The 25773-nt window shown below is 35.2% G+C and overlaps 1 protein-coding gene across 1 annotated transcript in view; it reads right to left on the bottom strand.

Annotated features, from left to right (window-relative positions):
* Positions 1-3108: 3108 nt before the first annotated feature.
* Positions 3109-25773, bottom strand: part of commd10 (COMM domain containing 10) — a 161544-nt gene continuing 138879 nt past the window's right edge. The window contains exons 6-7 of the mRNA XM_039758964.1: positions 3478-3537; positions 3109-3367 (exon numbers count right to left, since the gene is read on the bottom strand). Coding sequence (XP_039614898.1) covers positions 3329-3367; positions 3478-3537 — 99 coding nt within the window. The 3' untranslated portion in view covers positions 3109-3328. The remainder of the gene's footprint in view (positions 3368-3477; positions 3538-25773) is intronic.

Here is a 25773-nt window from a genome sequence, read left to right as displayed (position 1 = left end):
TAAAAATGGTAATTATTGGTGACTAGATAGACAGAAAAGTATACAGAGATGAGTTATGCAGTATTTTGCTCTCTGTGACTAGCCAGAATTACACTATTTGGTCTCGTCTTTTTGATTCCTTCCGTAGTCACACAGTACATAAATACCTGTTCTGCTAAAGTTGGAGAGCTAGCAGGTTTAGAAACGTGCTGGAAAAGAAGTTTAAATATAGTTGAAAAACAAAGTTGTGACAAGAAAGATGAAAGATACTGTCATTGTCATAATTCTGGAGTCAAAAGATCAGCAACCATGGAAACTTTTAAAAAGAGAGCTGCTAACAAAGAGTAGTTTCTATCCACAATTTTCAGATAGGAAATGGAAGCACAGATGACCTTTTAGCCTGTTGCATAAACAACCTCATAAGTCAAAACGTCTAAGGCCACAAACCTGGCAACCGAGAGTCACATCCTAATGACAGGACTCACAAAAATTGCTATGTCTTAGAAAAAACAAAATGGCTTTTATAATGATACAAAATAATTTTCAACACTTAAAATACATACTGAATTCAAAAACTAATGCTAAATTGAGATTCCTTGTGTTAAAAAAAACCCAGTGGGTACAAAACAGCACAAAACGTTGCAGTCAAAAGTTAACTAGTGCCATAAACTTCTCTGCTTTTGATTTCTGAAGATTTTTTTTAAAACTTATGTTACAAATAAGCAAAGTCACACAGGTGTCTATTTTTATAAGAATTTGTTAATATACTGTACATATGGGTACTCAATAAACTAAACATAACTAATGTGAAATGAAGACTGGGCTATCTGATAATGTCTCATTTAATTCTTTTCCTTGGGTTGCTAAATTAAAATTTGAATATGGTTTGTAGTCATTGTGTAATTGTGATTTCTATGTATGTTAACAGTTGAGGTGCAGTTAAAGTGATCAGACTGAATGAAAGATTTTGTGCAAGGACATTTACAGGAAATAATATACTTGAACTCAAATTAATCTTTAAACCTGAAGTTGTCTTTAAATACACACTGCATCCTGAAGAAGTGATGGGTGTGGATAACTAATTTAAAGTATCACATCATTTGCCAAGATACTTTTTGGTCTAGTACTTCACTTAGAATTCCTTGAACCTTTGGGAATACAGTAGATGGTGATGGCAATTAAAATTACTGATGAAGAACAACCCCCCATTTTTAAAGGAGAAATAATCAGAATTTTATTTTACATGAACTGAAACTTCTAGGTGAGATAATTTAATCCTTGCACATACACTGCGTATAAACTCAAATCAGTTTAATGCTCTGAAAAAATAATCCTGTTCGACTCCATTAATTGTCTAATTGATAACAAGAACAAAAGGAGTTCTGTTTGCAGCTGCAGTATACTGTATATTACACTGAAAGACAGTAAACATATTTTTCAAAAACCTAGAATGATCATTGAAAAATTACAGAAGAAAGGGCTTTCTCTGTTCTATTCACTAGTGCTTTGGCCGGGATATTGATATCAGTATACAAAAAAAAAAAAAAAAAGAAACTGACCTGTAACATAGGCATTGTAATTTGTTTTACATTATTTTTATTTGGAGAACAGAAGTTTTAGATAAAAAGTTGTCACCTTTAGTCTATTTATGAATTTTTGAAGTGTTGAGTGTCTTACAGTATTCTATGTATGTTACTTAAGTTTACATATTCAGTGGGCCTTTGTTATCGCTGCACTATTGAATTCTGTATGTTTTGTCCCGAAGGGTCTGATAGTAACCCTGTTTTCCATTTTATACTCTTTATTGTGTAGACAACCAAAATAAATCAAATCCCAAATACCTTCTACTATGTTGCTAGACACACCACTTCAGGTCAGCTCTTACTCCCCCTCTCCCTGCTTTATCTATAACCTCCTGCAATTAGGCAGAATGAAAAAAAGGCAGGAGAAAGAGCTACACGTTTAACCATGGATTACAGGTAATACATATTATTATAACTAGTTCCATACAAACAAATAGAATATAGCTTTTAAACCAAGACCATACAACCTGATAATGCTAGATGTGCAATTTCAGGTTACACAATAACTATAGTAGCATTCAATTCTTCCTGGTCAACTCATCACCTGCACAGGCCATGGCAGCCTGCTTTCTTCAGGTCATCCTCTGGTCTGCTTTTGTGAGGATGCAACACTGCGGAGATAGCATGCCTTTACTGGCCTCTCTCTTTATTGTCCCTGTGTAGCTCCTGACAAACACACTTTCCTGTACCACATTTCTTCAAACAAATATCCAAGAAAGAAAATTAGATGTCAGTAAGCAATAAATCTAGCCCTCTCTGTTACACATGCCAGCAATACAGTCATAAAAAAAGCATTGATAAATATTGGAGGTAGAGAAAAAAAGGTTTATCCATTTTCCTTACTATTTAAAAATTACAACAAGTAAAATGTTAATTATACAAATAAAGACATAAAAATATTTATCAACTTATATGTAACATATTATTCCACCACACTGGACAGCATAAACAATGCACAAGCTTCATGAAAAACATATATTATCTAAGAACTGCTTTTCAGCTAGAAATGTACTACCAAATGTTCAGGAGTGCTTTAATATTTTGTATTGTATCATTTTATTTACTTTTCTATTATTATTTATTTAACATTTATCTAACATTTATTAGATGTTATAAATGTTTTTGCAATTTTCATAACTTCATTGTACTGCCCTTTATTTAAATTTTTTCAGCGGGCACAGTCATTGTATGTAATATCTGTTGTTGATCCTGTGAGTCAAGGCAAATGTGACACAAGATGTCTAAGTCATAATTAGGAAATTATCATTATAAAACATGGTGACATGCTAAATAAAAAATGCAATAGTCATAATCTAAAATAAAATATTGTATATTAAAGAAATATTAAGGTTTAGTTCAGTGAAGAATGTATTATTTCGTTTGAGTGAACTCATCTTCAAGACCCTCTTTCTGTCCCATATTACTCTCTCTCACTTTGCCACTAAAAAAAAAAAGTCATTCTGTATCATGACCAACTTTTTTTTTGTTGCCTGTTTTCAAAACATGTAAAGCAGAAATGCAGATAAAATAAATAAGAGACACAATATTTATTAAAAAAAAATTAATTTATGTAAAAAATGATAACAATGTGAATTAGTTTTACACAACCCTCTTTGAAAAGGAAAAGAATATTTTAATGCTCAACATCAGGAAGGTTACTACATTAATTAGATATTAGAAGGTTACATTCAGCATCTGTTCTTCTAGATCCATGGAGTCTTCAGTTAATAACATCACACAGCCTGCTGATATCAAGTTTAATGACATCATGTTAGGGAGTCTAGCTGTGATTGAATAGTTTCAAGCTGGAAGATAAAATCAAATAACATATTTTGTAATTAACCATTTACATTAGAAAATGTCAGTACATGATACTGACTGATGTAAAAATAAAACTGAAAAATTATAATCCAACCTTATTGTAAAAATGAAGAAGGTTGTTGTGATTAAACTCTAAGAACATCTTTTCAGAGTCCTGCAAAGAAAAAGAAGAAAGGGAAATCATTAGGTTTAAAAAAATATCATAACAGCTCCAGAAATAGTAGGGCCATTACATTTCTACATTCTGGAGCAAAATAATCTTCAATGATGCAAATACATCATTAAAGAAAAACATTCCAAAAATAGAGTATTACCAACCAATATTAAGTCCTAAAACCAAACCTGCTGAATACTGAATAAGAAAAAAAAAATCAAAACATAAATACACAGAGGTTAATTATTAGGACTCAGATATTTATTTACATTAGACCTCAGAGACCACTTGATTTTTCCAGCTGAATCTGCTAAACTACATTACAGCAGTGATTTTCATCAAAGACTAACAATATTTGTCAGTTTCCAAAAAACATCCATCTATTAAATTGATGAAGAAAAAATCCTTCTGACCTGTTTAAGTTACCAGTGAGTTCTGAAAGAAGTCCAAGTACAACTAACATTTTCCTATCCATATATGACATCTAGATAGACCACAATCTAATTAAAACTGAATACTCTGCAGCTCGTACTGCACAATATATATAAGGAAAGCTAAGGGAAGCTGTTGTGTTACTTATTGTTATGATGTATTTAAAAAATACATATGCAAGTAAAAAAAAAAAAGTGCCCAGGATATTTTTGATAGAAGGATATAGGGATATCTTGAATATGTTAATTTATGGCATTTTTCATGTTTCATTTAAGGGCTTTTTATTTAACTTTTAATCTTTTGATGTGTTAAATCATGGTTACAAATCACACAGCAACAACCACAAAATGTAAAACTGAACTGAATCAGGAAAATAATAAGATCATCATTTAGGAAAGCATATAATTGCTGTGATTGTTGATTTAATCTAGTCTTTTAAACTTTAAAATTTTGTGGTTATTGCTTTTGTTGTAGCACTTTGAGATCTTATCAATGAAAAGTGCGTTATAAATAAAATCTATTATTATTATTATTATTATTATGTTGAATCAAAAATAAAAATGATGTGTTAATCATGAATGAAAAACAAAATAGTAAAAAATACGTAGTCAATTGTGACAGTTAAAATACAGTAAATGATAATTCTCCACATTACTATATATTTTTGCAGTACCTTATTTTACAAAACACCTGACCTAAAAAATTGCATTGTTCTCACTCCTGATTGAAAAACAAAATGGCTTCTTTTCCAGCACTGATTTATGAAAAATGGGTTTGTTAAAGCAAGGCCTTCCTTCTCTTAAACCCTGCTGCACCATAAATCGCCTGAAAAGGGTACACCCTAATTAAGGTTCAAATCCTGAAGCATTTTGTACGCATTTCCTTTTTATGGACATTTGTCCCTCCTTACTATAGTTCATTTAGACAAATAATTAAGATTTTGAATTTTATTTAATGCTTTTAATTGACTGTGCTTCAACAACAAACACTTCTGATTGCAGTCTAATACTTTTGAAATAACATAACAAAGATAAAAATATTCAACTAACAAAAATATTTTATGTGAAAGTTTAAGACAGACTGCCGAATTTTCAACAATAACTTATACAATGGGCCATATAAAATCTTGATAAACCTATGAACACAAGCACTAACTTTAAAAATATTTGTGCCACAAAAATGGTTAAATTATAAAACATCTTATTAAAAGCTTTAAAAGCTATGCACTACAAAGATGTATCTGTTAATTCATATGGTACTTGATTTTAGTAATTTTAATTTGTGAAAATATGTGCTTCCAACTGTATGTCCTCCACATAATGATGCCACATGTACATCATATTTGTAAAGCCTTACAAACAACTCCTGAGTAATGTGCAATTTGTATAAATCACGTGAAGAAACTTTTATAAACTTATTAAGAACACTATTGCACTAAGCCTCAAAAACTTACAGCTAAAAGACTTCTGGAAAATTGTCCACATTAACACAAAAGAAGATGCAAAAACTGAAAAATCTGTCTCGCAACACTAAAGTTTTGCAGACGAGATTCAAATTCACAGAGAGGGATGGAAGTCTGAGCTGTATATCTGGTAAAGCCCACACGGCAGACAATCCAGACGCACAAAACGATCCAGGACAAAATGAATAAGTACAGGTAACCCAACAGAAGGAAGACAGACAGGAACTTCTAACACAAATTACCAAAACTTTTTTTTTGCTTTTGGTCACCGGCCCCTTTTTTAAAAGCCGCGCTGACATCCATTGACTCAAGCAACCCCAGCATCCTCTGCAGAAGACCAATCAGATCCACTGCAAGGACTGCTGGGAGTTGCAATCTCAACTTCTATTGGCTACTTTCACCATCTCAAGCCGTGTTTTCCATTAAAGTTGCTTCCTGTTCTCTCTACAGTGCAGTATTGCCACGATAAAAGCCATACAAATTGCGGAAGATATTTGCGGTTTCCGGTAACAATTATTAGATAGGTTCTAAGGAAAAATCCGCAAATGACTGAGGCCACAAACTCTGAATCACAACTTCGCAGTGGTCTACTGTATATTTTTTTTGACGTGAACACTGTTTAGAGGGCCAACATCTTTCTTGTCTGTCTACTTGAACGCAATCATTTTACCTTTTTGCCATGCAACTACTTGTACCACAGTGAACCTTCAGGCAACCAAATTCACCAGGCATATCATGGTGGATCAGTTGTACAGTGCTATATGCCTCAGTTTCACTATTGTATCAACTTTTGATGACCATTTCACATTGTCATCACTATTGCTTGATTGAACTAATGATTCAATTTTAATTTGTAATAAAACTGGCTTTACAACTTCTCGTTTACAAGTCATTGTGTTTAGGTTGAAGGCTCTGCCTCACTCATGAATACTGACAGGTTCACCTTACAGTGGCAAAAACACATACATATTTATGATTTTTAGGAGCATAATGTTATTTAATCCAGTAGATGGCAAAAGAATTCTGTCTGGAGAGTTATTCGGGTTTAACATTGTAAAGCAGATCACTACACATCACCCTGAGTCTGACTCTAGGTTAACTGTAATTATTCTGAACCTGAATTCTGACCAATATTAATTCCTAAAACCAAACCAAATAAAATAAAATAAAATAAAATAAAACTGAATGAGAAAAAAATCAAAAAAATCAATGCATATAAGTTAATTATTTGGACTCAGATATTTATTTACATCAGACCACACAGACCACTTGATTTTTCCAGATTAATCTGCTATACTGCATTACAACAGCGATTTTCATCAAAGACTATCAATATTTACCAGTTTTCCAAAAAACACCTGGTTACGCTTAGGGTTAAAACCAATGATGTTAATGGACTGTAGAATGCCCAGAGAGGGCTGGGTGGTTGTTTGGCCTTGGCACCACACAGGTTTCATTTATCCAACATTCCACCAGCCAGAGTTTTTAATTGCCTGTTCTCCTTGACCAACTGAACAAAGTCTGTAGTTAAGCTGGATATTATGATTCTTTACTGTTTGAAATAACTAGTTATTACTTTCTCAATTAATACTGTTTACCTACTTACTATTGTAAAGCACTCTGATCTACTTTCATGTATGAAGCATGTTTCAAGAGTGAACAGACTGTAGAATTTTACAGTAAGGCAATAAATTTGCCAAGTCAAATCTTCAAGCTCTCGATAAAGACTAGATCTGTAAGATGACAAAGGAAAGCTGTGTGTGTGCGACCAGCTGAACTTGACAAACTTATCCAACATTCTTCTCTTCCCATCTAAACTCAACCTTGACCACTGAGTTAGATCACCCAGCTGTTTAAAAACAGTTAACTATGATTTAAGAACATCTACTATTAAACTATAATGCACTGTCTTTCACAGATATCAGAGAAGAGTGACATGTTTGTCTGTCAACATAGTATTCATACAGAAAAAGAATGTTAATATGTCACATGATCCAAAAAAATGTGTTTATATACTAGCTACTTACAATATAATATTTACAATATTTAATTCAATAAGCCTGAATATCTAAATCTCATTATAGTTATTGTGTTAAAGTCAATAAAACAGAAACTTCAAAAAGGTCATATGAAACTTATAAAGTTGTCACATATTTTGTTTTAAATCCATGCACAAAATCTGATTATGTGAGTTTCAGAGTTCCTTTTTCCTTTTCTCTGTCATTGAATATGTCATGGTCAAACAGATGCGTTGTGATGTGTCTTAAACCCCAGTTCAATAATCAGCAATAAAATCTTCAAGCAAAATCAAAAGCGTGCTGCTAAGTAAATCAATAGCTTTGGAGACTAGGTAGGCAAGGTTCTGGAATCATTGTTTTCTAAATGCAGCAAGGATTAACTTGATTTTGTTAAAAAGAGACACTTAAAAGCAAAGTCAACCAAGGAAACACAACAATTACAGCATGAATAAATCTTAATTATATCACGCAATTGCATGTGTACCAAGAGAATTGATTTTCATTTCTTATTCTTTATAGTACAGAGAATTCATTTCAGGCAGATTAATTCTCTGCCCACATGCCTGTATCAGAAAATAAACAGACAAAGTGCATACAAAGCATAACAGATTTTTGGCTGTCATGAAATAGAAATAGACTTTGAATAAAAAATAATTCATTTTATATATAATTTTCTTTACACTGTTTAGAAAATTTGCATTTGAAATCTTTAAGCCAGTTATTTCAAAATGTAGAGAGAGACGCACAAATGTTTATGCCTTTTCATTTGTACTTTTATTTTACTTATTTTTAAAAATATGAATAAAACTGAAAAGATATATTAAGTTACAGATGTCCAGACACAACACAAATATAACAATCTGACATTTTAAGTGTGTGTGCTTATATTCAGTGCTATTAGAAGATTATTAGGCACTACAGCTTAAGTGAATGTCAAAAATAATATATTTTATATATGTGGATGTCATATTTATGGCTTTTGATCCAAGTGTACTCATTAGAATAGTCAAGAAAATATGTTACATATAAATAATCTATGATAATAAAACTTAACATTTTGCTTCCTCAGCAATGTTCATTGTTCTTAATGCTAGGTTTAATTTTTGGTGACTAAAACATATTCTACTCAGCAGCAGCAGGTGATGATCGCCTAGCAATGCTTATGGGTAATGAGAAAGAAAGCAGGCTTGCTTGTGCTTTACCTAATTGAGAGTTTCTGTCTACCACTTACCTAGACATCATGAGATAAAGAGCTCCTTTTAAACACTAGAAGAGACAGATGCCCCACAATATAAAACAGGTAAGGACATGTTTCTTTGGATTTCCAGGCATTTACTGAAACACTTGGATGGGTCAGATAAGATTTTCTTTGGCCACTTAGTTTTTGCTGCTGCCTGCTGTTGGGATGAATGACATATAATAGTGACATGCAGCAGTTTTCCTGTGAATTGCCCCAGCTGCAGCGCCTGCCTGGCTTTGCCTGCTTTTATTGCCCTACAGGCCACCTCATTTTGGCAGCTGCATAATTTCTCTCAGATACTTTTGAATAATGTGACAGTCTTTACCTGCAGACACAGTTGACTGCTTTTAGACTCTTTATTAGATGAGTTGTGCAAACTGAGCTGTCACATGTGAGCCTTCCTTCAGTTTCACAATCTAGCCTAAGAATAAGATCCTAGTCGATTCTAAAAGGATTACATATATTTTGTGAATTGCTTTGCTTAGTCATTAAAGTTGTATTTTTATTGTGAAATGTAAGTCAATGAAACTATTATATATATGTGTGTTTACTTATAAGAGGGGAAAGCACAAAGAATTGTTTCCTTGGAGACAAATATTAATATAGTACTATATGTAAAGTAAACTAGTATTTACAGTACTTAGGGGCTACTGACACTTTTACAGTACATTTATACAAGAATCTTGGGAACCTTTGTTGTTAAATAGGATGGGCTCAACTTTTATTGGTATCACTGTTGTATTTTTAGTGAAGATACAAAACATCATATAAATTAAATAGTACAAACAATGAACCAAGGGTGACTCAATAATGAGAAAACCAAGCGCTTTAAATCTTGTACAGTATTATTTAAAAACAATGTGTAATACATTTTTTTTGTAAAGATACAACATTGGATCCCTTTGCGCAGGACCTGGTGCGCCCTCTTCTTGAGTAGACAGTGACACAAAGCTTTTTACTTATGATTGATAAAAGCAAGACCATTGCTCTTTACAGGTATTTTCTACACTTTTCATATCCTTAGGTCTCTGATTTAATTAGGATCACAGACTAAAAAGGGCCCCTAAAGCCACTGTTTGTGTGCATTCTCCTTGTGACATGAAATGTACCAAGAGCAAGTATGATCGATTTTGCTCTTATTTGACCAAAAGATAAGGTTATACTCAATGTGTCAGTTGGATCGTGTAAACTTCAGTTGGCTCAATTTGTTTCTTGATGCCAGTAAGCACTTATTTCTGGCAAACCTTCCAAACAGCCTGTCAGAGATGCGATGATCTCAAGATGCAAACTGACACAGCAGCTTCCCAGCTCTGACTCTTGGATTTGTTCATAAATCCCTCAACAACTTACTTATTTCGTGTGAGGTGAAGATACACTAGCACTTAGGGATTCACACGTTCTTACTTATTGCGTTCTTATTCTTTCGGCTGCTCTCGTTAGGGGTTGCCACAGCGAATCATCTGTTTCCATATTTTCCTATTCTCTGCATGTTGCTCTGTTACACTCATCACATGCATGTATTTCACCACATCCATAAACCTTTGCTTAGGCCTTCCTCTTTTCTTCTTGCCTGGCAGCTCTATCCTTAGCATTTTTTTCCCAATATACCCAGCATCTCTCCTCTGCACATGTCCAAACCAATGTAATCCCGCCTCTCTGACTTTGTCACCTGAGCTGACCATCTAATGTACTCGTTTCTAATCCTATACATCCTCGTCACACATAATGCAAATCTTAGCATCTTTAACTACACCTCCAGCTCTGTCTCCTGCTTTCTGGTCAGTGCCACCATCTCTAACCCATATAACATAGCTGGCCTCACTACCATTCTATAAACCTTCCCTTTCACTCTTGCCGATAACCGTCTGTCACAAATTACTCCCGACACTCTTGTCCATCCATTCCATCCTGCCTGCACTCTCTTTTTCACCGCTGTTCCACAATCTCCATTACTCTGTACTGTTGATCCCAAGTATTTAAACTCATCCACCTTCGCCAACTCTACTCCCTGCATCCTCACCCTTTCACTGAACTCCCTCTCATTCACACACATGTATTCTGTCTTGTTCCTACTGACCTTCATTCCTCTCCTCTCTAGGACATATCTCCACCTATCCAGGGTCTCCTCAACCTTCTCCCTACTTACTTACTTATTATTTAAGGATCCGAAAAGATCCCATTTTTTTAAAGCATTTTTGCACATATTACATATATTGTAATGATCAACAACAATTTGTCTGACTTAACTGGTCACTTATTGCCTTCCTCCATTTTAATGGAGAAAAAATATTGCATCACCATGTGTTACCTGATGACTGATGTTATACTTCCGTTACAAGAAAACTTTTATGGCTATAGATTTGGTAAAAAATCATCCAATTTTTTATTTTTTTTTACTTAAATTACTCTTGCCGCTTACTGCATAACATTATTCCAAATAAATAAAAAGAATCATACTAAAGATTGTTAATCCTTGTGCAGTACAGTAGTTTTTGCTTCTTGACCTCAGCTAAAATTTTATATGGGGACTATTTCTCTTAAGCAACATAAGCAGTGAGTAAAACTGAGCAATACCTCTTTCATCAGTATTAAACAAGACATTCTGAGAGTTGTACTTGGGATCCAAAATAAAGTTAACAAGATTGCATGTTTCTACTCTTGTAAAACTTCTAATAGAAAATCAGAGAAAAAAATAAAAAAATGAATTGACCGAAAAAGGTAAACTAGGTATTTTTATAAAATAACATTTGCTACCCATTTGTTATAGACAACTCAAAAATAAGGACTACTGTTGATCTGTGAAATTTTCCAAAGCATTTTTCGCAGGAAATATGTTGTGTTCACCACTGACCTTGTCTGCTGAACATCCTCCTAGAAATTCACCTTGCAGCCGGCTTAAACAAACATTTTTTGCAGCACCCAATGATGCTTTCTGAGGCCAGCATGACATCACAGAACTGTAGCAGCTATACACTGAATTTTCAAGCATGCCTACAGCAAGGTTGCTGCCTGATCTGACTGTACATGCTTAATTTGATCGAGTCGGTTTTTTTACCTTCTATACATTAAAGAAAACAACAAAAAACCTGCAGTATTTTCATTTGAGGGGAACATTCACTGAACATAATGAGATTATTATGAGCAATGCCAGCAGATATATAAAACTGATCCCTGTGCACTCTATCGAGCGCAATCATATATATATATATATATATAGTACTTATTGCTATTTTATGGCCATTTGTTGTATTTTTTTTCTGGTTATCATTACATCAGCATCTGTTGCTGCTTAAGGCACGGTGGCACAGTGATGAGAACTGCTGTCTCACAGCTCTGATCACATCTTTGACCACATTAATAAGTCTAGTATGGTTGGGAACAAGTTCCATTCCTCCTTCTCACTTGTCTTCCAATGCTTTTTATAGACTTCGGCAAAGCTTCTGAACATTTCCGCAATTTTGCAGAACTCACAGTGAAGCAAACTTCATAGGATCTGCTCATAACTGAGTATGGACTACTTCTGGAAATGCATATTTTTAAATCTCCTGGAAGCATTTAATTTGTTTGTCTGCAAATGTACCTTCTGGAATAATGGCGCACAGAGAGATGAACTGGCAAACTAATCATTTGTTGCTGTCCTTTGTCTTAGTACATTTTCACATTTGGTATGAAACTCTGGTGCTCTATCAAGCATTTTAATGTAAAACAAAGCCAACATTTCAAAGTGTTATTCTCATACAGCTTAGACATGAAGGAAACTACTTACATTTCAAAAATATTACTATTTCAGTGAAACAAGTGAGAATGTACACTTTGTATGCCATTTACACCTAGAAAACAGATCACTAACAAAGCTGAACATACTGTATTACTGTTACTAATCTATTGATTGTATATACATACTAGAGTACTGGTTAACACTCGTACTCCTTGGAAAGCATGTTGCACATTTTTATATGCATTTAAAATAATTTGAGGCCAACCCTGCTTTTAACAGGACATTAATATTGATAAAATGTCTTCTTGTTTGTCTGTTTTAAAATCTATAGTGATCATCCACAAATGTTCAACAAAGTTTATAGCTTTTCAAAGGGAATTTGAAAATGACTAATTAAACTAAATATTTTCTTCAATTTTCATGTAAGAGTTCAGTTCAATTTTTTTATAATTATTATTTGTTGTTGTTACTATTATTATTATTATAAATCTGTTGCTAAGGAAGATAATGCACCAAAGGATATGTTTATGTTTCTTATCATTTGCACCTATTTTCTACATGGTTATTTGTTAATTTTAAAGAAAACTATAAACATCCCAGATAACAAAAACTTGTGTAAAATGTGGATAAAAAATGAGTAAAGTAAGAAAATAGATATTACAACTAAGAAAAAAGTAAACATCTTTCTAAACAGCTTACTAAAAGTTAATCACACACACTGTGCCCCTAGTTGCTAACATATTGGTGATTGTAAAACACAATACTGCACATTCAGCTCACCACTGAATCTGACACACTTTGTGACCCTACGGAAGTGTGTTTAACCTGCCAGTGTTTAAACATAAAATACACAAATAGCTGATCAATTAAATTAAAATGTTAGGCAGCTAAATAAATATAACATGAATATGAAAACAACAAAATTAAGTGCTTCTCTGACTGTTAAGTAAAATGGGAGCAGAAAAAAGGCTATTTGATTAAACAAGCAATTTTCTCAGAAATCAATCTTGAAACAAAAAACCCTGTGGTCCAAGTTTTCCCTCAGGATTAAGATTGGAAACTTTCAGACTAAAGCTTTTGCCTTGTGTTGCTAAAGCAATGAATTGACTGCTGTCTAACATGGCTGAGAAGATCTGAACAAGCTAGTAAGCAAAGTAAGCCATTATAAAATATCATGGAGGAGATTACAGTTACATGGCAGCTCCAAATTAGCAAGATGTGAAGAAGACTGGCTGCGTACTTGAGTGTGTCCTGCAATGGACTGCCATCTTGTCTTAGCACCCAATTGTCCTGAAACACACTTTGGTCCCTATAACATCATAACATTACATAAAACAGGTTTATTAAATAATTGGATGAATTGATGGATTTCTGGATGTGATATTTCTATTAATACTTTTTTATGCCACTGATAAGATAAATTCATTACCGTATACAGGTGCTGTATATATTACCTAACAAGATTAACTTCTTCTCTTTTGACGGTACAGTGCAGTCCCAGTTGACATTACTGTTATCATATTTTGTGTTGTCAAAATTTCAATTAATAAATTAGGACAGCTTTGTGTACAGCAAGACCAAGGAGGTTGTAATTTTACTAGGGATTAACTTCAGTTCTTTTGTCTTAGACTTTATCTTTGCTGGCTTCCAGATAGTTTCACAGTTCAAATTGTCTTTCACTACATTTATAATCTCCTTTCTCTTTATTGTTAGCCTGGGTATTGGAGACATATGAAAAAGTTTGGGAGCCCCCCTCAGCCTGCATAATAATTTACTCTACTTTCAACATAAAAGATAACAGTGGTATGTCTTTAATTTCCTAGGAACATCTGAGTACTGGGGTGTTTTCTGAACAAAGACTTTTAGTGAAGCAGTATGTAGGAGTATGAAATTAAATCAAAAGTGAAAAACTGGCCGTGCAAAAATTTGGGTACCCTTGTAATTTTGCTGATCTGAATGCATGTAACTGCTCAATACTGATTACTTGCAACACCAAATTAGTTGGATTAGCTCGTTAAGCCTTGAACTTCTTTGACAGGTGTGTCCAATCATGAGAAAAGGTATTTAAGGTGGTCAATTGACAGGCGTGTCCAATCATGAGAAAAGGTATTTAAGGTGGTCAATTGCAAGTTGTGCTTCCCTTTGACTCTCCTCTGAAGAGTGACAGCATGGGATCCTCAAAGCAACTCTCAAAAGATCTGAAAACAAAGACTGTTCAGTATCATGGTTTAGGGGAAGGCTACAAAAAGCTATCTCAGAGGTTCAAACGGTCAGTTTCAACTGTAAGGAATGTAATCAGGAAATGGAAGGCCACAGGCACAGTTGCTGTTAAACCCAGATCTGGCAGGCCAAGAAAAATACAGGAGTGGCATATGCTCAGGATTGTGAGAATGGTTACTGACAACCCACAGATCACCTCCAAAGACCTGGAAGAACATCTTGCTGCAGATGGTGTATCTGTACATCGTTCTATAATTCAGTGCAATTTGCACAAAGAACATCTGTATGGCAGGGTGATGAGAAAGAAGCCCTTTGTGCACTCACGCCACAAACAGAGTCACTTGTTATATGCAAGTTTTCATTTAGATAAGCCAGATTAATTTTGGAACAAAGTGCTTTGGACTGACAAGACAAAAATTGAGTTATTTGGTCATAACAAAAAGCGCTTCCATGGTGGAAGAAGAACACTGCATTCCAAGAAAAACACCTGCTACCTACTGTCAAATTTGCTGGAGGTTCCATCATGCTGTAGGGCTGTATGGCTAGTTCAGGGACTGGGGCTCTTGTTAAAGTCAAGGGTTGGATGAATTCAAACCAATATCAACAAATTCTTCAGGATAATGTTCAAGCATCATTCACAAAGTTGAAGTTATGCAGGGGTTCGATATTCCAACAAGACAATGGCCCAAAACACAGTTCAAAATCTACAAAGACATTCATGCTGAGGGAGAAGTACAATGTTCTAGAACATTGCCGTCACTGTCCCGACTTGAATATCATCTAAAATCTATGCGATGATTTGAAGCAGGCTGTCCATGCTTAGCAGCGATCAAATTTAACTGAACTGGAGAGATTTTGTATAGAAGAATGGTCAAAAATACCTCCATCCAAAATCCAAAAATCCAGACACTCATCAAAGGCTATAGGAGGCGTCTAGAGGTTGTTATATTTGCAAAAGGAAGCTCAACTAAGTATTGCTGTAATATCTCTGTTGGGGTGCCCGAATTTATGCACCTGTCTAATTTTGTTATGATGCATATTGCATATTTTTTGCTTTCTGTTCTGTCCAATAAACATAATGTCACTGCTGAAATACTACTGTTTCCATAAGGCATGTCATATATTAAAAGGAAGTTGCTACTTTGAAAACTCAGCCAATGATAAACAAAAATCCAAAGAATTAAGAGGGGTTCCCAAACTTTTCATATGACTGTATTTGTATCCTATCATAAAAAGTATGCAAATATTAAAGACAAAATCTTGATACTATATTTGGTTCATCTTTTTCATCTGCCCTTTTAAAACAAACTTTTTTGTCACTTACCACAAAATAAATCTACTTGTAATTATTTTTATCCAACACAAATCTATACTATATATGTTTTCTTTAATCAGGAATCCTTTATATGAACACTTTGATAATTTTCATGTACAAAATTATTAATCTTTAATTGAAATCTTGATTTACAACCTATTTCTGATTATATGTTAAAAGCATGCAAACATACAACTTAATAGCAGGTTGGCTTTTTTTTTTTTCTTAATACTTTTATATAACATAGGATTCTCAAACTTATTTAATAAATTTCAGGCTTAGCCAGTGCCAGAGCCTATTCTTGCTGCTTTAGGTGAAAGGCAGGAACCAACAAAACATTATGATTTATGACAGTACAAAAAGACTGATAGACAGAGTTGTATTCTCCCTATTGGCAGAGCAAGTTAGGCTTTTAATTGTTTTTCAAAATGAGCAGACTGTACTCTATGGCATATTTTTATTTTTGCCATTGTCAGAAATCACAATAATTCTAATAACCAGTCTTCAGCCACAGTCAGTTGTACGTGGCTTTTTCTAGGGTTAGATCTTTCAACTCATTATCTGTCGTCACCACCAAAACACTTATTCACAACTGCGTCTTTCAAGAAGTATTTATTTCTTCTTGATTTCTGAATTCCTTTCTCACTGTTTTCCGTTCCTATTCTTACACCGCTGTATGCTACGGCGGTCTTCAGCTAGTACCAGTTTAATGCCATTGTCAAAAAGAAATCCACCAGTCTCTAGTTTAACCAAATCTCCACTACTCTAAAATGTTGCTTTATTATAATAAATAATTGCCAAATAATCTATATATATATATAATTGACTAAGTCGCTTTCGTCTCTGCTACAGTCCACATGCACCTCTGAGCCACGTTGACATTTCATTGATCTTTTCGGTTCCGGCTGCTTTTCTATATATATATATATATATATATATATATATATATATATATATATATATATATATATATATAATCGACCAAGTTGCCCGACCATGGGGTACGTGCGTACGACAGAGCCCCGCCTGCCAACTCTAACCCTCCTCCCGCGTCATTGTGTACGCACGACAGAGCCTCGCCCACCAACTCTAACCCTCCTCCCGCGTCCACCTTCGCTCTCCAGGCATGCCTGCTCATGTGCCTGCCCCCAACACCTCACCAAACACATGTTTACACGCTGCATACAGCGATTCCCATCCGCGACAAACATGCTTCTTCTTAGATGGTCCTGCAGGAACAGGGAAAACCTTTGTCTACAAAACCCTGATTCATACCATCAGAGCTAGGAAGCTAGGACCATCGTCCTGCTTCCACCTCAAAACCGGTCCCGCCCAGACGCAGCCGACACGGCATTTCTCGCCAATCTTATCAAGTATGCTTACAAAATAAAGCAAACTCTACATGCAGCGAAAATGTACTTCTCCAGCTAGATTCCACACTCAGAACCATCAAACCCTTCGCTAAATCATACAAACACATGCATGAAATCGCTCAGTCCAATCCAACAGCATCTGTACGAATGCTTTTCGAGGAAAACCCTAGGCAGGATTTATGAAGATACAATGCCCCGACATGTCACACTGATGTTGCAAAGATTTTCATCGGAGAAGATGGCGAACCGCATACCGAAAGGGACATTTGCATCTGTCCCATAGGCAACTCCTGTAAACAGATTTCCACGCTCAATATGAATTGCGATCCTATGGTTTACCCACTTTTATTCCCTTACGGAGACATTGGCTGGCACAAAGATTTACAACATGTTCCCAATAAAAGAACCGCCAAGCGAAGAAGGCTTACTCAATGCCAATTTTACGAGTACAGATTAGCAATGAGGAATACATGTAGTATTTTGCACTCCAGCGGTGAAGTGTTCCAACAGTACATCGTAGATGCGTATGTTAAAACAGAGGGCGCGCGTCTCAGCTATCTCAGATTACATCAACAAGATTTGCGCGTGGAACAATACAAAGGATGGTCAGACGCACTGCAAGCAAACGCTGAAAATAACAACGTACGTGTAGACAAAATGATCATATTATCGTCCACATTTCCAGGAAGTCCAAGATACAGGCAACAAAACATTCAGGATGCCATGGCCATAGTACGTAAATTTGGACAGCCTCATTTATTTATCACTTTCACATGTAATCCTGCTTGGCCGGAAATTCTACATGCACTGTTAGATACCCAAAGACCGGAGTACAGACCTGATATTGTAGTACGAGTCTTTTGGATTAAGCTGCAGGAATTACTTGGAGACATTCTACAACAACATCTTTTTGAGGTTGTTATTGATTATATTTACGTGTCAATTTCAGAAGCGTGGCCTTCCTCATACCCACATGTTGTTTACTCTTCACAATAATTCTAATAACCAGTCTTCAGCCACAGTCAGTTGTACGTGGCTTTTTCTAGGGTTAGATCTTTCAACTCATTATCTGTCGTCACCACCAAAACACTTATTCACAACTGCGTCTTTCAAGAAGTATTTATTTCTTCTTGATTTCTGAATTCCTTTCTCACTGTTTTCCGTTCCTATTCTTACACCTCTGTATGCTACGGCAGTCTTCAGCTAGTACCAGTTTAATGCAAAACATTTTTTACCTTCCTATAACCAAATGCAACGGGACTGCACATTACTTATGTTGCTTGTAGATATGATACCCTAAAACCTATTCTGAAAGCAATTGTAACCAACATTTTCAAACCATAGATCACTGTTTCAGTACCACTATATTTTCTGTTTTTTCTTGCAACAAATTTATAAATAGGGGGGACACCCTACAATCGTATACCTAGTTCAACTGAAAATGTTATAGTCAATGTGTGTATGTACGTATGTATGTAAGTATCAGCATCACCTCCTAATGGCTAGAGCAATTTTCATGAAACTTTGTACACATTTCTCATTGGAAGACTAAAAATACTTGGGTGAAATCAACCCTAACCCTCCCCTTCTGGGTATGGTGGGGCCTGATCCTGCAATCTTATATGCATGTTATCATCCAGTTGACACTCGGAACGACCACCAGATGGCGAACTGGAGGTGACTGGCAGCATTGTTTATGTTTGAGCACCACTGTGCCGCTGTTGCTTTTGAAATTAATAAGAGTTGGCTGGTTATGAACATCAACTGGATAATAACATACACACAAGGCCGTAAGACAGTCACATTAATGAGTCTTCATTGTTTGTTTTTTTATTTTTAAAGTTGTGGGTTTTTTTTAAATATATTTTTCTCAAACAATTAAAAAAAAACATTTTATTTTCCTCCTGGGCAATGGTGGGTATTTCAGCTAGTTGTCTATAAATTTTGATTTATAATGGGGAGTATTTCAAATCAGTTAAAACGTGTCAACAAAAAATGAATTTATAATACACTACCAGAAAAATAATTAACACTTAATAGAAATATTTATGCCATGGCAGAATTTCCTGCTGAATTGCTTTTTACGACAAAGATGTTTGCCAAATTCAATTCAATTTGGGCATTTCTGTGTTGAAACATTAAATATACTACCAAGAAAATAACAACATGTTCATTTAAAATTAGAACTGAATTAAAAGTGCAAAATGGCCTTTGACTAATAACGCAGGCTGGAATTAAAATCAGAAGGAAAAATGGTATTCTAGGACTCAGTATGGAGCACCCTATCATAGACAGACACTTACAGGCTAGTAGAAAATGTCAGACAGCAAAACATTTAAAAAAAAAAAACAAAAAACTGTGATCTAATGCCTACATTTAACAGAAAAAATATTATTGTCTAACACACACATTTTATTTATACATTTTTGAACCAATGTCTAGACTTACAAAATTAACTCAATATTACAAGCTTATACATTATAAAAAATTATACAAAAAAAAATTATACTTTTGTTGAATAGTAATATAAAATTTGACACTGTGCAGGGCTGTTGAAAAGGTTATGCATTTAGATTTTGCAGTTCAATAAAGCTATCATCAACAAGACAAAGAATTTTCAATGGGTAATGAGAATTCAGAAATCAAATCTTAGCTGGTGCTGGCCTAGTATTCTTCAGTCTTTATTCTTAATACAGAATTCAATGCAGTATATGAAAATCTGCTCGAACTCTTCCGCTTAAAATTTTTTTTTATAAAAACCTAATGAAATGATTCAAAGAAGAGAGCCGAAAGTACTCTTTGATATTTAAAAAAAAATTTGAAAAAAATAAAAACTTTCTGGATAGCAATTTAAACAGACCATTACTGTTATTACGGGTGCTCCTCTCAGAAACACAATCAGCACTCAGGGACTATGAATCTTAAATAAAACAAACTCATAGGCTTTAATAAGGTATTGAGTAAACATCATCAATATTGTAGAAAGGATGAGCAAGGCAAGCTCTGTAATTTAAGTACAGAAACTCCAATTAAAAAGGAAAACAATGAACGTACCATGTAATACGAGCAAAGAACGTCACACTGAACAGAACATCTAGGCTTACCATGAGTCATCCCTTCTTCTTGTCTGTTCTTCTGTGAGTAAACTAGCTTAATGAAATTACTTTTTAAAAGTACTCTACACATGTGTCATCAGACTAAATGACTTTTTATTTCTGTGGTTTGTAACCAGTTAATGGCTTACTACAGAAATTCTCCAAGCACATTATATTAAACATACTCATTTTTCTAACAAAGCAAAAAAAAGGGTTGTAATTCCTCCAGACATTTAGACTATACTAGACTATTATAAACTACTAGACTCTGAAACTGTCACAGAATAGTTAAATTTGTTACTTGTGACACATATTTGCTTTCAAAGTTTAATTTCAAACCAACTTTTCTCATTTCCTGTTGTATTTTCAAAGTATTGTCAGATTATTCTGTTCTGTCTGCAAAATATGCCTTTCTGTGCAATTGTCGCTCTTATGCTTTTGCAATGTAGTTAGCTACAGATCTTAACATAAAAATATGAAAATGACAGATATTAAAATGCAATTTTATAAAGCCTTAAAGTGGACATATTTGCATAGGATACAGTTTAAAAGACTGACTTATCTGTTTGTGTTTATTTTCAGCACCCACCATTGTAATTCCATCTCTGTGCCTAAAAAATTCTGTGGAATGGTGTTTAATACATAAAAGTCTATACAATTCTCTAAATAAGCATTGTCTATTGGTTTAATGATACACTTCTATTGTTTTATTTAGTGATGTATATATACATTATGATTTTATGATAAAATTAAAAATGATATAATTTTAATAATATATAAGTGTAATTCTGGCCTCCATTTTCATCTATTTTTGCAGCTTCTTGTTTCTCCTAGTTTGACTAGTGAACGGTACCACTTCATCTACAGTATAAGACATACTTATACATGTGAGGTTTAGTTCCTACTAGCTTGTAAGATAAGAAACCTGTTGTTTACATCTTACTGATTTCCGTAAATGATTGACTATAGTTCAGTGTCTGAAGAACTCAGCTCAAGCATGATATGCTTGAGTTTCAATAAAGACCTGTATTGTTTTTTGTGGTGTAAAATGATAGATATTTGAAGTGGCAAACCACATAAAAATCAATTTTCTTGAAATACATAAAATTTGAATACATGCAGTTTGCCAAAAGTATTAATGTCTAAGCATGTTATATTCTTACTATAACAATATCTATTATTAATTGATTTCCAACTTTGGCTCTTTAATCATTTATACATCAGATAAACATGTGATAAGAGACCTGATGATTTAAAAAATACTTTTTGTTAAAAGCTTCAATGAGGCAGAAAGGCTATCAATTCCACTTCACAGGCTCACTTCTGAGTTAGTCTACCATCTGTGTTCATTTTACATGTTTCCCACTTGTTTTGGGAGGTTCGCAGTGGGGACTTTGTTTCCCTATGACAGTAACATGGCAATTGTAAGTTGCCCCTGTGTGACTACATGTGAGCCCTACAAAAGAACCACTCATTTTGACTGAGGGCTTAAAAAAAGATGATTTAGGACAATTAAAAAAGAGAAAAGAACAAAAAATGTCAGAGACAGAATATTTGCAGATAAAGTAAAAAGGGTCTGTGACGATGCAGGTTCTGCTTCATGCTCCCATTTTACTTCTGGAAGCCGTAGAACCTGGCACCGTCACTAATGTCACAGATGAGCTAGGCAGTGAAGACATCAACCATGAAGCAAGGGGATGGTGCAAAAAGTGCTTTTATTAAAATCAACAAAATCAAAGTGTTCAAATAAATAAGTGCAGTAACTCTCAAAGGTAATAAATAAATAATCCAATAAAAATAGAAAAAAAAAACCTTTAAAAACCGAGGTTAAAATAACGGCTGGAAGCAGTCATTCTTTAAACATCCGGTGCTTACTTATTCCTTACTGGCGGCTCCCTTGCTTCTCCCCTAATGGGCCCCGCAACAGGTTAGTCACCCTACCAGCAAATGCAGCTCCTTCATTTCTGGTTTGGTAGCCCTCCGATCCCCGGCTACATCGGGCTCCAGCCAGACCGAGACTTGGGTTCCTTCCCCACGGCCAGGGTGCTCACGCTGGGGCTCAACACACCCAAAGCCTCTTCGACTCTGCTTCTTTCAACGGCCAGTTGACCCCTCTCCCAGTCACTCCAGCTCCTCAAAATTGCTCAGCTGGTGTGACCGCTACAATCTTTGCCCTGCGAGAGTTGGCCAAACAATCCTCTGGAGTCCTCCTACCAGCTGCCTTCCACCTTAATAGAGCCTGTTCTTGCTCTCGCTCTCCTGCAACAGCTTTCTCCTACCTGACGCCTTCTTCTCTATTAACCTCAGTTGTTTCTCCCTCTTTTTTCTTTACCTTCCCTTTTATCTCTCTTCTTTCCTTCCTTTTTTTCTCCTCCACCTGACCGCCTTACACTTCTATTATATGCTCCGGGAACTTGGATCAGATGTGGCAATCAGCAGCAACAATTACAGATGCGGACAACTCCTCGCCTATGCACTTAAGCGAGGACAGTCTGCATCATGTATTCACCCGGGAACCACTCCGGCCAACCTACCATGCCCCCTCTCTAAGCCGTGAGTACGGCGATTATTTATTTAAAAATTGGCCTTTGATCTGAGCTGTACCACAGGGTCATGTAGAGCTATTTATTTTGAGCGGTTTAATTAGAAACTGCAACTGTGGGAGAAATGGGAATTTACAGCATACTGAGCAAATAAAAATAAAGATTTGGTGCATACTGTTAACGTTTTTGTTGTTCTCTTCATTAATAAATTTTCACTCTAAACTAGTTTTCAGCCTTGTAAATTCTAAACCACTATTGGGAACTAGTTCCTTTTGAATATGTGTGTTTATATTCATTTTATAATTTGTTATTATTTATTTTGGAGTTTGTTTATTGTGCTACTGAAATTGTTACCTACAGATGATCTCTGTCAGGCGCAGTGTGTGGTCCCTGCACAATACCAGTGAATACATATACTCACAAGGAAACTGCTTGGTCATAAAAGCTCACTATCCTGGTTTCGAGTTTAGGTGGCATTGAGTAATATGTCCAAAAAAAATATCAACCTTTCTTCCTTGACTATTGAAAATATCAATCAGGTTGACACAGGTGATTATAAATGATTTAGACACTGGCATTTTTTTCCAAGTCCAGACTCAAAAACTACAAGGTCAGTCCTAAAGTTCAGTAAAGACTAATTTCAGTGTAGTGGAAAGGCAAATGAAGGACACATAACATGACATAAAGCAACAAAAGGAAGCCTTTAAAATCAAGTCAAGGAGACCCATTACATAGATGAAAGTATGAAATTTCTTACCTGCCCACAGTGAGATATGTTTTATTTGCAGTGATTAGGCATCTGTCAGCAATGACTATCTTGGAGAGTATGAGAAGAATGAGGCGTGTTGTATGTGAATGATTGGTTGTTTATCAAAAATAAATTCTCATGAAAATTCAAATAGGAAATTGAAGGCAAAATTCATTCTTGAGAGAAACAATAAAATAGCATACCACACAACTTAAATTATTTTTTTTGGATGGTGATTACAAGATTTCTGTATTGCAAACCTTATGGTCCAAACCAGCCAAATTACACAAAAGTAGTTCCAAACAAAATAACTGTATTTGTGTCTGTATTCTTTCTGAAAAATTCTGGTTGGGGCTAATTAGGTCCTTTGCTCATATGATACAGAGAAAGTTCTTTACTTTGACAACAGCATATGATAACAATAGAACTCTAATGCTGATTTCAGATTCCAGGTACCTTTTCATTATTTGTCTAAAGAAATAACTGCAGAGCTTTAATATCCAGAATCCAATAATGTACCTTTTCTTGACTAAAGCTTACTCTCCAGTATAAAATGTATGTATTCAAGATCTCTGAAGAAATTGAGCTTATCAGTAAAACACTTGTTAGCTCACCATAGCATTATGTTGAAAAGCCAAATACTTTTTACTGAAATAACTGTTCCATGACAGTGTTTTAGAACATATCAAACAGATGTCAGCTAATGCTGTATCTACAGCCTTTTGCTTCCTTTTAATTTTTTTAAAATATGTTTATCTTGCTTATTTACAATAGTGGAGTTTGAATTTAAATTAATTTCCTTATCTAACCAAGGAGGTACAGTTTATCAGATTTTTGTTTCCTTCCAATGTCTTAAAGTAAGTATATTTTTGACCCTGCAATAAAATTGGAAATTAGGTAATGTTATATTTTAAGTCATTGCAAAATTGTCCTTTTTGTACATGGTCATTTTGTATTCTATATGAAAAATGGTATGTGAAAGGACAGGGTAGACAGTTTACACAGGGAATTGTCTCTGCCGGAACATTAGGTTGTGGTTATTACCACGAATTGGTAATTTTGAGTTCATAGGCTCAGCACTGGGGTCCATGGGTGCTGCCATGGAGCTCAGAAGGGACTAGCGGACCCACTTTGTCAGGTTCCAACCTTACCAGGAAGGGCTGTACTAGAAGTACTAGAACTATAATATTAACATTCCTATTCTGTCTGTTACTGACAACTGTTTTTTATTTGGAGTTTTCAAAGACATGCCAGTTAGGTGAATTGGTGCAGCTAAATTGGCCCTGGTGCATTTGGGGTGTGTGTGTGTGTGTGTGTGTGTGTGTGAATGTCTCGTGGGACTGTTTTTGCCTTGTACCCAAAGCTTGCTGGGATAGTCACCATCTTCCCCGTGACTCTGCTCAGGATAAGCAGATCTGAAATGATGGATGGAGTTTTCAGGTAAGGAAGATAGACATTTTGTGGTGATTTATCTATACTCATTAATCAACTTTATCTTGCCCAAGATATTCACATAGTATGAATAATACATATGGAGATTTTTAAATGGTGAAATGGCTTGCTTCTCCTAGTGTAATGAAAGGTAATTTTCTCTATGATTGGAGGAGGGAGTAAAGAGTGCAGATGGGTGTTGGTCGCTTCAGTGCAAAACCAGCTTCAAGAAGGAATGTACTGGGAAGATGGCCAAAGGGTTATACAAGAACTTGTTTTTCACTTCAAGGGGCTTCATTGTACGCAACTCTTATTATTGTGTGTCTTCTGGTACTAGGCGCCGTCTCAGTCAGGACCAAGTAAGGGAAAAACAACACCGCGTCCCGTGGAAGGGTGTGTGCTGAAACTGATCACTTCTGTATACACTGCTTGCAAGTAAGCCGCTTTGGGCAAGGACACTCAATTAGTATATAAGGGAAGGTTTCGCTCTCAGTTTCTCTGGAAGCTCAACCGTGGGGAACGTGCACACCACCCGGTATTGGACCAGGCTCACGAGTTGATCCTCTGACGAGACTGACAAGTGGGCTCCCTCAGTCTACTGGTCTAGGATGATGGCTCTGGGTCTTTTGATATTACTGCAA

Source organism: Polypterus senegalus, chromosome 7 (genome assembly GCF_016835505.1).
Source record: "Polypterus senegalus isolate Bchr_013 chromosome 7, ASM1683550v1, whole genome shotgun sequence".
Classification (NCBI taxonomy): domain Eukaryota; kingdom Metazoa; phylum Chordata; class Cladistia; order Polypteriformes; family Polypteridae; genus Polypterus; species Polypterus senegalus.
This window is presented reverse-complemented; position numbering and strand designations above follow the sequence as displayed.